Genomic DNA, 13,410 nt, shown 5'->3' on the forward strand with positions numbered 1-13,410 from the left:
ATTTCCGGTGGAAACACGACTTTTGTGTTGAATAATTTCATCGGCTGTTATTTTATACATTTAAACCGTTTGACACTGTAATGCGCACATTTTTTGTTATTGATTTTTTTATATTTGAAACTTGGTTTCTACCTGCTATTACATGACTTCAAGCACGAACGGTATTGCTATGTAAACAGAATTGACCTACTTTTAACAATGAGTGAATGACAGTCTTAGATAAACAAGATGTCTGCTGGAAGCAGTGCCCAGAACAAGAAAGACTTTGACAAGTTTACAAAGTTTTTTATTTACAAATGTGTGCAGATTATTGTCCAGTCTCGACTTGGAGAAAAGATTAAGAGCCGTTCTAAGCATGTTTCTTCTGGATCTGACTGGGTAAGATATATTATAGTTCTTCTTGAATGCTCTGAGCTTTTATGAGTACATACGTACTGCTCAGACCCGGAGGGTCAATATAGCTGGGAGTTGTATTATTGCAACTAAGATATATTACACTTCCCTCATATTCAGCATCTTCTGGTGATGATAATTTTGTTTACAATAAAAACAAGGCTCTCATGATGCATACATGCCAGAAATGTTCAGGTCCAAATCGGGACATTCCATTAAAAAATGTCGGGACATTTGACCAAAAAGCAGGACACCAAAAACGATCAATCATGCCACCTTTACTGTAGTCATTAATCCGTTTATTACTTACAAAACCTCATTATTTCTGGCAAATATTGACAATAAATGTGTGTAAGAGATTCATGAATACAGACATTCTCTATTTTCCGGAAGTAAACAGTCATGTGCACTATGTGGATGAACCCATAACGTGAAATTGGGGCATGCCTCTACTTGAGTTCAATTTGGGACAGATGCATGCTTAGTCGTTCAACGCGATGTGCGCGCATCAAGCACTGTTTTTATTCAACCAATCATCAATTAACTCTAAATTTAGATTGATGCAATATGTATAAATTATTTTCTGAAAATCAGTCAAAAACGAAAGTAAATTTATGTGAAACATCAATATGTATTGGTTAGCGCTCAATTTGTGCAATATACAAAACTGGTGTTTTGACAGGTTTTTTTGCCTCTGGTGGTATAATACACAGAATACCGTGTAATAGTATCTTTGGACATGATTTTGGCCATGAAATACAAAAGCAGTCTGCTTTTAATTCACTACGTTCGATGCATCTTTCACTAGCAATTAGCGACCCCTATCATTAAAAACACCATGGTGTGAATGCCCGATCAAATCAGTACTTTGCTGATAAATCCCTGATAAGGTGTCAAAAACAACACTTGATCACTCAACTAGTAGATAAGGTTTGTTAAGGTAGCGCACCTCTAATGATTTCGCGCGATTTCTTCGAAGGTTGAAGAGCCTACTATTAGGTGCCGTAGCCTAGTGGTTAAGGCGATAGACTAGAAATCTTTTGGGATATTCCCGCGCAGGTTCGAATCCTGCCGACGACGTATACTTTTTTGCGACGCGTTTTATTTATTTTCTAACGTAATTTGATTTAATATGGCATTAAGCTATATTTATTGTTAAATATGTTGCAATTTTTATGCACATTCTTCAATTATTAAAATTAAAACATCGTTATGGCGAAATTGGGTGATTTACTGTTGAAAATACGAACCATGCATGTTGCATTTTTATTTTTATTTCAAAAAGTAAACGGTAAATCTGTCTATTTCTTGGTATTTTTGCTGTATATAGTGTTTCTATAAAAACTAAGTTTAAAATATGATTTAAATGATACTATTTTGAATTTTATGACACTTTGTTTTTAACCGACCCAATTTTTACTTGCTTGAAATCACTTACATTTCATGGCGCTCTTCCATAGATAAAAATTTGTAAAAAATAAATGTCTGTAAAAGAATACTTATTTCATCTTGTTTAAACTTTAAACACCTTTACAGCATCTGTACACACCAACTGCATGCCCATATTTGGAAATTTGAATGAATTATGGTACTTTTATATACCCCAGGGGTGAAAATAAACTGGACAAAAGCCGAGCGTGGGGGTGGTTTTGAAAAAATCGGTATATTTTTTTTAAAAGCATGGAAAGCCTACCTACAAATTTGCATGTAGTTCAGTGAAATGATGCTGATTAAGAAAATAATTACTTAGATTATATTTGGATATGTGCCCATTAGAGGTGCGCTACCTTAATAGGGGCAATAAAGGGATAAGCGATGGTAATTTAAGCCAGACGGAGCTTGAATAGCGCATTTTAGTGTGATCTTATAGAACGTATGTTGTTTTCACGAATGTTGGGACCTTGTGTCACGTCAGAACACCAGGACAAACACCCCCAAAAGCAGGACTGTCCCGCCAAGATCGGGACGTCTGGCATGTATGCATGATGACCATACACGCATGCGCTCAGCGTATTTTGTTTTACTTACATTTCTACACTTGAACATATATGAAAACACATCCAAAATGGGGAAAAAAGGTAAAATCAATTGCATCTTAAAATCTTGCTTCAACTAAAATAATCCTAATAAAGTAATATATCCATCTTCAATACATTTTATTGGTCCTCTTCTTTTAATTTTCACATAGATTTCAAAGTAAAGCAGATGACTGAGCTAGTGTACCCACAACACTTTCATTTACTTAATTTATTTTCCAAAAATACTTTCACATTCTCACGATGTTGAATTGTTTGATTTGATTAAGAAATTCTGTTACTTGTGTCTTCAACAGCTCGATACAAGGTTACTGGAAAATGCAATAATTGCAAATTTATTCCTTTAACACTTGTTGAAAATTCTTTAGTGATACATCTGCATTGTCTTTACTTTTTAACTGTTAACCCACTTGTCCAAAAAATGAAATATCATATATTAAAGTTTAAACATCTATAATTTTCATATCCCAACTACATTTATTTCAAAACTTCTGGTTACTGAATTGCATTTGACTGATTGCTGACTTGCATAGCATAGGACTATCATACTTATGGTTACCAAAAACACAGTTTGGTATTTTGTTGTATTGTGATCTTCATGCCTGTAATTTAACTATGAATTAATGGTTTCTTGCAATTATAATAATATTGAGATGGTCATGTAACTCCACAATTTTACACTATTCCCACCAATTTATAGGGGCCTTTTCACAGATTTTGGCATGTTTTGAAGTTTGTCATTAAATGCTTTATATTGATAAATGTACAATGTAAACATTGGATCTAAAAACCTCCAGTAAAAAATCAAGAATAAAATTAAAAAAGGAAAAAAAGTAGCCCGCAGCAGGGCTCGAACCAGTGACCCCTGGAGTCCTGGAGTAAAAACCAATTAGACCGCTCGGCCATCCTGCCAAGTATGTATGAGTGATGTATTTTATACTTCATATAAGCAATCTTCGTAGTTTCACAAAATTAAACGACAACAACAGAACTCTCCAAATTATTCAATTGTTATGGTTGCAACGCTTTATAATTTTCAGGTTTTTAAATCGTCAAAAGATTCATATAATGGCTATATTAGACCATGGTAACTAAATGTTAGTATTACTGTTTCCTCACAAATATCATAACTAAAACGAAAATTTGGCGAATCTGAAACAACTTTTTTCAATTTTGTCAATTTACTAAAACGTGAAAAGATCCCTTTAAGCTGTATACTAAGTCTTCTAGTCAATTATCACATTTTTCAAATATTCCAAGAAAAATAGATGTCAAATAACTTTAGCTCCTTGTCCCTGATAGCATGCATATTGCTTCTATGTTCTCAATTGAGATCAATTTAATCTGTTTGATGGATGCATTTGATGGCATTTATATAATATTATAGAAACAGAAGATGGAACATTTAACTCGTATATATTATTGCTTCTTAAATGTGCATATAATCCATTCATTGAAAGGTTTTGCCCCATTTTTAATTGTTTGCAGTTCAACATTGCCATAGCTGACAACAATGAGGTTGAAAAAGAAGCAAAGAAAGTGTTATCAAATCAGACATCAACACTCGGACAGACTGTTTGCATCGAGATATCGCTACAAACCTGTGAGGGAGACACAATGGTTCTTGAAATCTGGCATATCTCCTTAGACATAAACCAGTGCGATGTTGGGGCTAAAGTTTCCCAGGCAGGTTACTACAGAATGGGAATCGCCCTGAAATCCTTATTGAGTGTAACACGTGTTACTCCTGCTTACAAACTTTCCCGGCGACAGGCTTCCAATGACTACGTGATCTGTTATAGAATTTATCTAGGGGAACCACACTATATGTTTTTAGGTGAGGACACTAATAAATCTAAAGTAGGATCAGTACCAACACCATTCGGAACAATCAGCATTAATCTGTGTTATCGAACAAAACTGCTAATTTCTCCACAAAACACACAAAAGGAGATTCCATTCGAAATGAAGCACGATCATTTCAAACAAGACCATAGCCCTATCCGTAATCATGTGAGACCAACAACACCAAAACCATGTGCATTTGGACATAAAAGGTAAATTTTGTGTCATTAGTTCGAGTGTTTCTGTTCCTGGTTTTATTGAAATACAGTTGAATTTTTCTGTGGTTTTATGTAACGTTACCTTATGATAGGTCATTAGGTGTATACATACATGTTTTTTTCATCAGTTTCATAGTTAATTTATGATTTATTATGTAAGTATAATTTCATCCCATATACCGAACAGATTTATAAACCAAAAAATCTCCATATCCTATATACATGTTTGCAGTGTCATGACATAGGAACAAGTTATCCTTGACAAATAATGTGAGAAATAATATGTTCATGTAGCCTAGCTTTACCAATACAATACAAATATGTAATTCTGTAATAATTAAAAATGTCTGCCATTTTTTAAGGGAGAGCATTCTTGACTCGGACTCATCAGGGCTGCACAGTGAAGAGTACTGTAAAACTACATTCTCCACCAGTCCATGTGAGAGCCCAAGAATTATTGGTGCCGACAATGTGGTCCCACATCACCAGTCGCAGCCTATAAAAATCCACTTGCCTGGGAGCTCACCAGTTGGTGACCGATTTCCAGATTTCAAAACACAAAGGTTTTAACACATACATTATTTTGTATCATTTATTATCAGAATAAAAATGAGTTAACTTGAATTTTACATAATTAGTTAGTTTTGGAAAATTTTATGATTAGCCAATGTTAACTTTAGAATACTTTCAGAACGCGATTTCAAATTTCAGTATTACGTGTACATGTATATTGCTTAGATTTTTTTTTAAACTGCTTCAATGCTCATTAAAAAAGTATTTTCGTCAAATGCCAAACTTTATCTTACCTCAATATAGCCTTACGCTAAGCTCACTGTTCAGTGCTCCAGAAAAGCCGTCAGGATTCCCGGCAACCCATCGAGTTGGTGCATTCGCAAAAAATGCCATAGACAAACAGAGCGAATCTTCTGAAGATGTACCATTCATGTCCTTATTGCAACAAGTCAAGAAAGAGCGGGTCGACAAAGTTGATCCCAAGAACCTCTCTGGGTCAAAGGGCACGTCAAGTTCCAAAACTGAGAGCTCCAAAGCAGACACAGTTGATTCAGTGTTGAGCGAGTCAAAAACAAGCACAAGTAGTCAGCACTCAGCGACTGATGACTTTGTCATGGTGGAATTGGTAGGTACCTAAGATGGGATAGGAAGAAATTTTGCTTTGAGTCTATAAGAAAGGAATTAAACTTTCAAACATAATTGTTTAGAGATTTTAAACTTGCTAAATTGTTACTTGAACCGTGAAAAATGGTCATAAAGTATGTGAGGTAGGCTGATGACAAGATCTGTTGCATTCAGCAGTCTTAGGAATTATCATTTTAAATCATATCCAATATCATAGTCAGAGAGCCAAAAAGGGTTTTAAAGTAGCCATTATACAAATGATGATCTTGGAAAAATTAAATCAGAATTAAGATATGCAGTTCATTTGTATGCTCCCCATATATATATATGGGGAGCAAATAGTTGCCAGTTTGTTCTTCCGCACTTCTGTACGGAAAAAAAAGTTACAGTTTCTCATAGCACCTTCAATACTTTACCGATCTCTTTCATATTTGGCATGTAGATACCTTGCATGGACCTCTACCTTTTGATGACGTGTGAGGTCACTGGAGTCAAGGTCAACAAGGCTAATAATAGATTTTTCCGTCACACTTTTGTTACAGTTTCTCATAGCACCTTCAATACTTTACCGATCTCTTTCATATTTGGCATGTAGGTACCTTGCATGGACCTCTACCTTTTGATGATGTTTGAGGTCACTGGGGTCAAGGTCACCAAGGCTAATTATAGATTTTTCCGTCACACTTTTGTTACAGTTTCTCATACCACCTTCAATACTTTACCAATCTCTTTTATATTTGGCATTTAGGTACCTTGCATGGACCTCTACCTTTTGATGAGGTTTGAGGTCACTGGGGTCAAGGTCACTGAGGCTAATATAAGATTTTCTCAAGGTCTCACTTTTTTCCACATAATTAACCCATATATCGACAAAGCATCATTGGGGAGCATCCATCAGTTTTACTGATATCCTTGTTTCGGATTGGTCTGAAGTTGAATGAGTATTTGTATTCATGAAGCAATATTAAAGCATGCTTTAATATGTTGGTACATGTAAATCATAATATTTAGCCATGTTCGGTTACATGTCAAAACCTGTGTACCTTGACACAATATGTTTTATTTGTAAAAATATTCATTATACATATTAAACTGGTATTGTTTTTCATTTATTGACTGTGAACATTATTCAATAAGAACAATCCCTGCATCAGATCACAATAGACAACTGTCTCTAAATTAAAACAAACTCGTGCAGGATCTAGGATCATAAAAGGTACAGGGGTCAGCTCAAAAGGGGCAGGGTGGAAAGCCATGCCATCTGGTGACTGTATATATTAAATTTTTATAAAGTTGGGGAAATTTGAGTCCTTTAATAAAGGAGTTTGACCTAAGTCCTTTAATTTGGATATCAAGGTTTGCAAAGATATATTAAATTTCAGCTGAATTTACTATTTTTTTGTTAACCAATCTAATGAGACAGGAGGGCAGTGGATCAAAAAGGAGCAGGGTGCTATGTGATTTTTTTTCCTTGACAAACTTGCCATACAAAGTACTTGTACACAATACTAGATTGGGTTGCAAAAGGTAAATTAAATATTGTGACAAAGCTTAGTTTGTTCTTAAAACAATAAACTTATTTGAATGATGCTGCTTTTTTCAGAAAACTCCCTTTGGAGTATCGGATAGTAACACAGACTTGGGTAAGTTCTACCAGGAGTGTCAGAACGCCCCGCCCCTCTGTACAAGTGAGGAGGAGCAGACGCTGCCCGAGACACTAGAGAAAATCACCAGCCAGCTTAGCGAGTTTGAAACCCAGATGAAGGACTTTGACGATTTCGTTGCAGAATTGACTGTCGATGCTGGTGCTGATACGTCAGTGGACAGTGTTGCAAAGAAGTGAAATGTTTAGCAATGCGTTGTATTAAAGTATTTTTATGCCTGGTAGTGAATCACCAATTATGTCTGGTGTAAAAAAAAGGTACAAAATGATAACTTAAGATTTAGTAGATTTAAAAGTATGAAACTAGAGCTACAGATTTATCAGAATTGAATTTTAACCAATGATTATAAAGCTCAAATCACATGTTGCAAGGTTGTAATTTATAATTGAAGGAAGTCAGATACAATGTATAGTGTTTATGTTTTGATACTGTTGTATTAACTGGCCTGTTGTCTTAAAACTGTGATGTTCTGTATATCTTTTTAACTTTTAAGATTAGAATGGCCATTATTGCTTATCTAAAATGTACTGATTTTATTGGTTGTTTAGCATACTTGACCCTGGGCGTTTCAGTTTTTATTGAAAGCCTTCTGTTATGAAGTCTTTCTAGATGTTTTGTTTTCATATAACATCAATAATTTACAGGCTTTTGCAATTAAGGGTCTCACATTTCTATTTGTTATAAATATTTAAATGAAATGGGATAAAAGAAATATTACCGTTTAAGTGATAAAAGCTTTATCCTTTGAAGCGCTTCAGTACAATCCTATTTTTAAAACATTCTTTTTGAATGTTTATATCAAGTGAGCATCCATTTTGCTCATTTACGTCATATCCTTACCTACTTTTTGTTGTTAATTAATTGTGAGTTACAATCCAATATATTTATATGACCTTATTTAGCGAGACAACAAGTTATAACAGATTAAACAAATTTTTAAGATAATTATTCAATGCTTTTGATGTGTAATACTGATTGGACTATTATAAAGCAAAAAGCTATACTTGTTAAATTTCAACTTTGTTTAATTTTATCAATGTAAAAATCGTTGTAAAGATTCAGACTTTTGTGAATGTTTTTTCGTCAAAAAACGAAACGATTACCTATAATTGAGTAAACATGATACCTTTTCTACCAGTGATATGAAAGATAGGAATCATCTGATAAAGAAACAGCTTTTTTTGCAATAAATAATATCTGGGTAAGTGTTGGTTATTGTTGCGATAACCTCCTGTTTGGAGTCCCTGTGCATAGAAATTAAAATGTAATGGCCATGGTTTGATAACAAGCATTCTATCAATAAAGCGTTTGTTATTACTGCAACAAACAACACACTTGCCCAGACATAATATTGATAACACCACTGATAAAAACTTATTCATTATTTTAGTACTATTTTAATCTTTATTCCATCCTTTTTCTGCCAAAAACATCAACATATGAGCTTCTATTTCGTCAACAAGCCAAACAATTCAAAATGATGTCAGCCTAATTAATAAACTTTGAGTGCATAATCCAAGGGGATATCATATGTATTGTTAAATATATATCAAACTTGAAAGCAAATGTAATTGGTTTCTTAATACCACATGTTCAAATGTGGAAAGGGCAGACTCATTATTAAAATGAAACATGTACAGGTACTTGTATTTTGGAATTAATTTTGTACCTCCAAATGATGCTTTAAGGTTGCATTATTCTGATATATGTGAGTCTTTTAATATGATTTTGCATTTATGCCATAAAATTCTTGTATATGTATTTATTGTTATTTATTCTTATTCAATAAATCTGTTGCATTGATTATTAAAAAAATTGTCGTTTTTTTGTATGTGTAGTGTGTTATGTTTTTCATGAAGACAAAAAATTTAATCAGGGATGTAAATGACCATGTTTAATCTCATTATGGCTTTGCAATTAAGAACAACAGTTTTAGACTTGATGTACAATGCATTTGTTTCCATACATGAAATATGACAAATGCAGTGTTTCTGTGGAGAAACTCAATTAATCGTTTATTTGCAGATTGTGAGCAATAGAAGTAGCATTTTCTCCCCAATCAAAATGAAACTTGCCAAGAACATTTAGGCGGATGATAAATAGGCTGCGTTCTAAATGGTTCCATGAGTTGACAAACATGGCTGCCAGGGGGTTATGCAGTTTTCCTTATATGGCTATACATGTAGTCAAATTTTGCAAAACTCTAGAGGTCTCATTTAATGCCCAATCTTAATGAAACTTGCCCAGAATGTATTGCAATCATCTCTTGGTTGAGTTTGAAACTGGGCCACATGGGGTCAAAATCTAGTTAACTGGGTAAAATTTAAGAATAAGTTTGTGAACTCTAAGAGATAACATTTATTGCAGCATCTTTTTGAAACTTTAGTCAAGACATATGTACTGTGAGATCTTGATGGAGTTAGAAACTGGGTCACATGGCATCAAAAACAAGGTCACTGTGAAATTAAAGAAAAAATGTGTGATCACTTTAGAGGCCACATTTATTTCTGAATGTTTATGAAACATGCTATATTGGTTGACTTTGAAACTAGGGCTCAAATTTAAGGAAATGCTTTTTACTTATAAGACCACATTTTTAGCTCACCTGAGCACAACGTGCTCATGGTGAGCTTTTGGGATCGCCTTTTGTCCGTCGTGCGTCTGTTGTGCGTCTAGAGGCCTCATTTCTTGTCCGATCTTCATGAAACTTGGTCAGAACATTTGATGATACCTCGACTAAGTTCGAAACTGGGTCATGCTGGGTCAGAAACTAGGACACAAGGTAAAAAAATAGAAAAACCTTGTGAACACTGTAGAAGTCACATTTGATGCCAAATCTTCATGTAAATTTTGCCAAAATGTTTGTCTTAATGATATATTGCTCGAGTTCAAAAATTGTTCTGGTCCGTTGAAAAACATGGCCACCAGGGGGCGGGGCAGTATTCATTGTATGGCTATATAGAAACCTTGTGAACACTCTAGAAGTCACAATGTTTGCTCAATCGTCATGAAACTTGGTCAAAACATTGGTTTTATTGATATCTCGGATGAGTTCGAAAATGGTCCAGATCGGTGAAAAAACATGGCCGCCAGGGGGCGGGGCAGTTTTTTCTATATGTATATAGTGAAAACATTTGACACTCTAGAAGTCACATTTTTGGTCCAATCTTCATGAAATTTTATCAGAACATTTGTTTCCTGGATACGATGGTTGAGTTTGAAAATGGTTCAGATCGGTAAATAAACTTTGCTGCCAGGGGGGGGGGTCCTTTTCCTTATATTTATATACATGTAGTAAAAAAGCTTGTGAACACTCTAGAAATCACATTTTTTGCCTAATCATTATAAAATTTGGTCAAAACATTGGTAATGTGGATACCTCGGACGAGTTTGAAAATAGTCGTGAACATTTGAAAAACATGGCCATATTAACAAAGGATTATTATGTTGATGATTGGTTGGGGATGAAGTGCAACAAACGTATTTTTGCCATCTGAAAACCCTTTATTAATAATCTCAAAATTTTAAGTAGTAATACAGTATTGATTTTACAGAAAATTACTTAGGGGGGAAACAACTGTATATAACAGTTTAGTCAGGCCCCAAATTCCTGTGCTGGCCACTTTTCACACATTTTGTTGCATGTATTTTAATGACCGCAGACCAATGAAATAACCATTAGCCACAGCAGGTACCTCATTATCTCTGACAGTTCCTTGATGGCTTACCTATTGTTTACAGCCCTTTGCAGTGAACAGCATGGAACAGCAATTGCTATACAGTGGTATCATTATAGAGATAAACACATAAATAAATCTGTCTGGCATTTATTTTCGTATAAAAATCAGCATGCTGACTGCATAAAAAGAACAGATTACAACATTGAAGCAAGCTCTTGAAATAGCAAAATTATGTACTTATATATTTCCAAGAAAGGTTTATACAATATATATAAATTTAATGGGCGTGATATTTCATATTTCTTAGCTCTAAGTACAGTGATGCCTGATTGAACTTACTCAATATGGCTATTATTTAACTTATAACTATCACATAGTCCCAGTGTATATTATGAATATCAAGAAGAAAAAGTAAAGATATGTACGTAAAAATATCCTTTACAGCTTAGGCAACAACTGTTATCAAAATTCAATTATATTGATCAATAAAAAATAGATTGAAATATTCTCCAACTTTACTGTTGAACACTTATTGACAAAAAACTATTGTGTCTATATGTACACATATCATATCAGATATACTTTGTTCAAGAATTAAAGAGATAGAGAAAATGTACTTAAAACCAACTATTTGCGATACTTATGATATTAAATGCAGCTTGTATTTGAGAATAAATTTCACAATTAAAATGCATTTTAGTTTTGCATCGGTTGTAAATAAAGAGTAGAAGCGTAGAGGAATTGTTTACAAACAACACTTACAAATGTGAATAATTAACAAAAACTAAATGAAGTATGAAATTTCATTTTAAATCATGAATACAGATTGATATACTAAAGTCATGTAGGCCTACATGGATGATATGTGAAATACAGTATTATGTGAAAGTCAGAAATACCATTATTCTAATTAATTTTATATACAGACGTTCGTCATGTATGATATGTGAAATGCAGTATTACTTGAAAATCATAGTATCATTGTTCTTAATAACTTTGAATGGAAAAAAAGTGAAAACGTATTTTAATAATAGAGCACACTTAAGTCTGTACTACCTCTCAGCACTCGTCCTCTTTTGAAGATTTTACACTAAATAATCGAACTATAAAGCGCAAGTTAAGTATGTACACCCGTCTGTATGAAGTACTTTTATTATTTTGAACTCCACCTTCTCAGAATAGTTTAATTCCTTAGGGTCTCAGGTGAGCGCCTTAGGGCCCATGTCCCTCTTGTTTACCAAAGTGTTCTGAAACTTGGTCTGAATTTTTTAAATTCTAAGCGAGGCTTAGAAAACAAAAAGCACGAGCCTTGGCGAGTGCTTTTTCGTTTTCGTGCCGAGCATGATAAACCTGATCTATAATCAACGCTAACCTATTATTCTATTTATCCCACTTTTTTTATTCAGTAAACCTTTTTATTTTAACAAAATTAGTTTTCATGAGTGTTTTGCGTACTTTGATAATGACTGTATTGTAACCAAGGTCAGTGTATTACTCCGCGTTCCAAAAATAACCGCTGATCAAATTGTCATTTTAAAAAAAAATCAGAATATCATTCTGTGACAAAGAGTCGTGCGTTACTAATAACAATTTTATTCATATTGAATTGCAAATCTAAAAGTTTTATAACATTAATATAACATTTAGTTGTTATAAACAAGGAACTACATTTGTATACAACGTAGCCTAACACCACACACAATTCACGTTCGATGTTCAAACTATCAACTAAAACACGAGGTGCAAAATAATTGCTTCTTTGTTGTAATATGTGGTTATTTCGTGACTAAATAACAATAACAATTTGGATTTGATCTAAATATTCACATGTAAATTTTGAATTTGGAAAGTGGCACCAAAGAATTATGAGGCAAAGTTGTTCGAACGAGAGAAAGACATTTGCTGGAGAAGTTAGCCAGGACAACTCATTTTATAAAGTTTTAAAAAATCTGGGATACTTATACATATTCTCTAAAAAAAACACACTTGAACAAAATTAAAACTCTTTATTTGATTAAAAAATGTTTCCAAATAAGCAAGATATTGATATTTAAAAAAATCGGAACTAGAACTTCTTGTCCGTCAGTTTTTGACAATAAACACACTATCGTACTTCCACACATGTATTGAAGGATATTTGTGCATATAGTACCCAATGTTAACAATTGCATTTAACATGTTATTTTACAAGCTAAAACTGTATCAGTTTCTAAATAATTTCTTTCTAATTGTCTATTAACTTGTAGGTGTAGATCGCCTGATCACCTGAGTATTTCCCATTATACCATGACGGGTATTCAGGAACCTGAAATGAACAGTGTATTGTTTTTGTTTCACAATGACATACATGTTAATGATGTTTTAATGGACACAACTTGTTGGCTTGAATGTTAAATAAATTTAGAAGATTATATAAAAAGAATATAGTATAATTATA

General features: G+C 33.6%; 1 protein-coding gene across 2 annotated transcripts; it reads left to right on the forward strand.

Annotated features, from left to right (window-relative positions):
• Positions 1-180: 180 nt before the first annotated feature.
• Positions 181-13,410, forward strand: LOC127876092 (autophagy-related protein 13-like). Of its 2 annotated transcripts, none has more exons than XM_052421012.1 (5): positions 181-378; positions 3,918-4,486; positions 4,855-5,055; positions 5,309-5,630; positions 7,233-13,410. In XM_052421012.1, exons 1-5 carry the CDS (start codon positions 229-231, stop codon positions 7,470-7,472), a joined length of 1,482 nt encoding a protein of 493 aa, XP_052276972.1. In that variant the 5' UTR covers positions 181-228; the 3' UTR covers positions 7,473-13,410. The 2 variants fall into 2 exon arrangements, with proteins under 2 accessions (XP_052276972.1, XP_052276973.1); XM_052421013.1 differs by having other exon boundaries at positions 5,333-5,630.

The sequence above is a fragment of the Dreissena polymorpha genome, chromosome 4 (assembly GCF_020536995.1).
Source record: "Dreissena polymorpha isolate Duluth1 chromosome 4, UMN_Dpol_1.0, whole genome shotgun sequence".
Lineage (NCBI taxonomy): Eukaryota > Metazoa > Mollusca > Bivalvia > Myida > Dreissenidae > Dreissena > Dreissena polymorpha.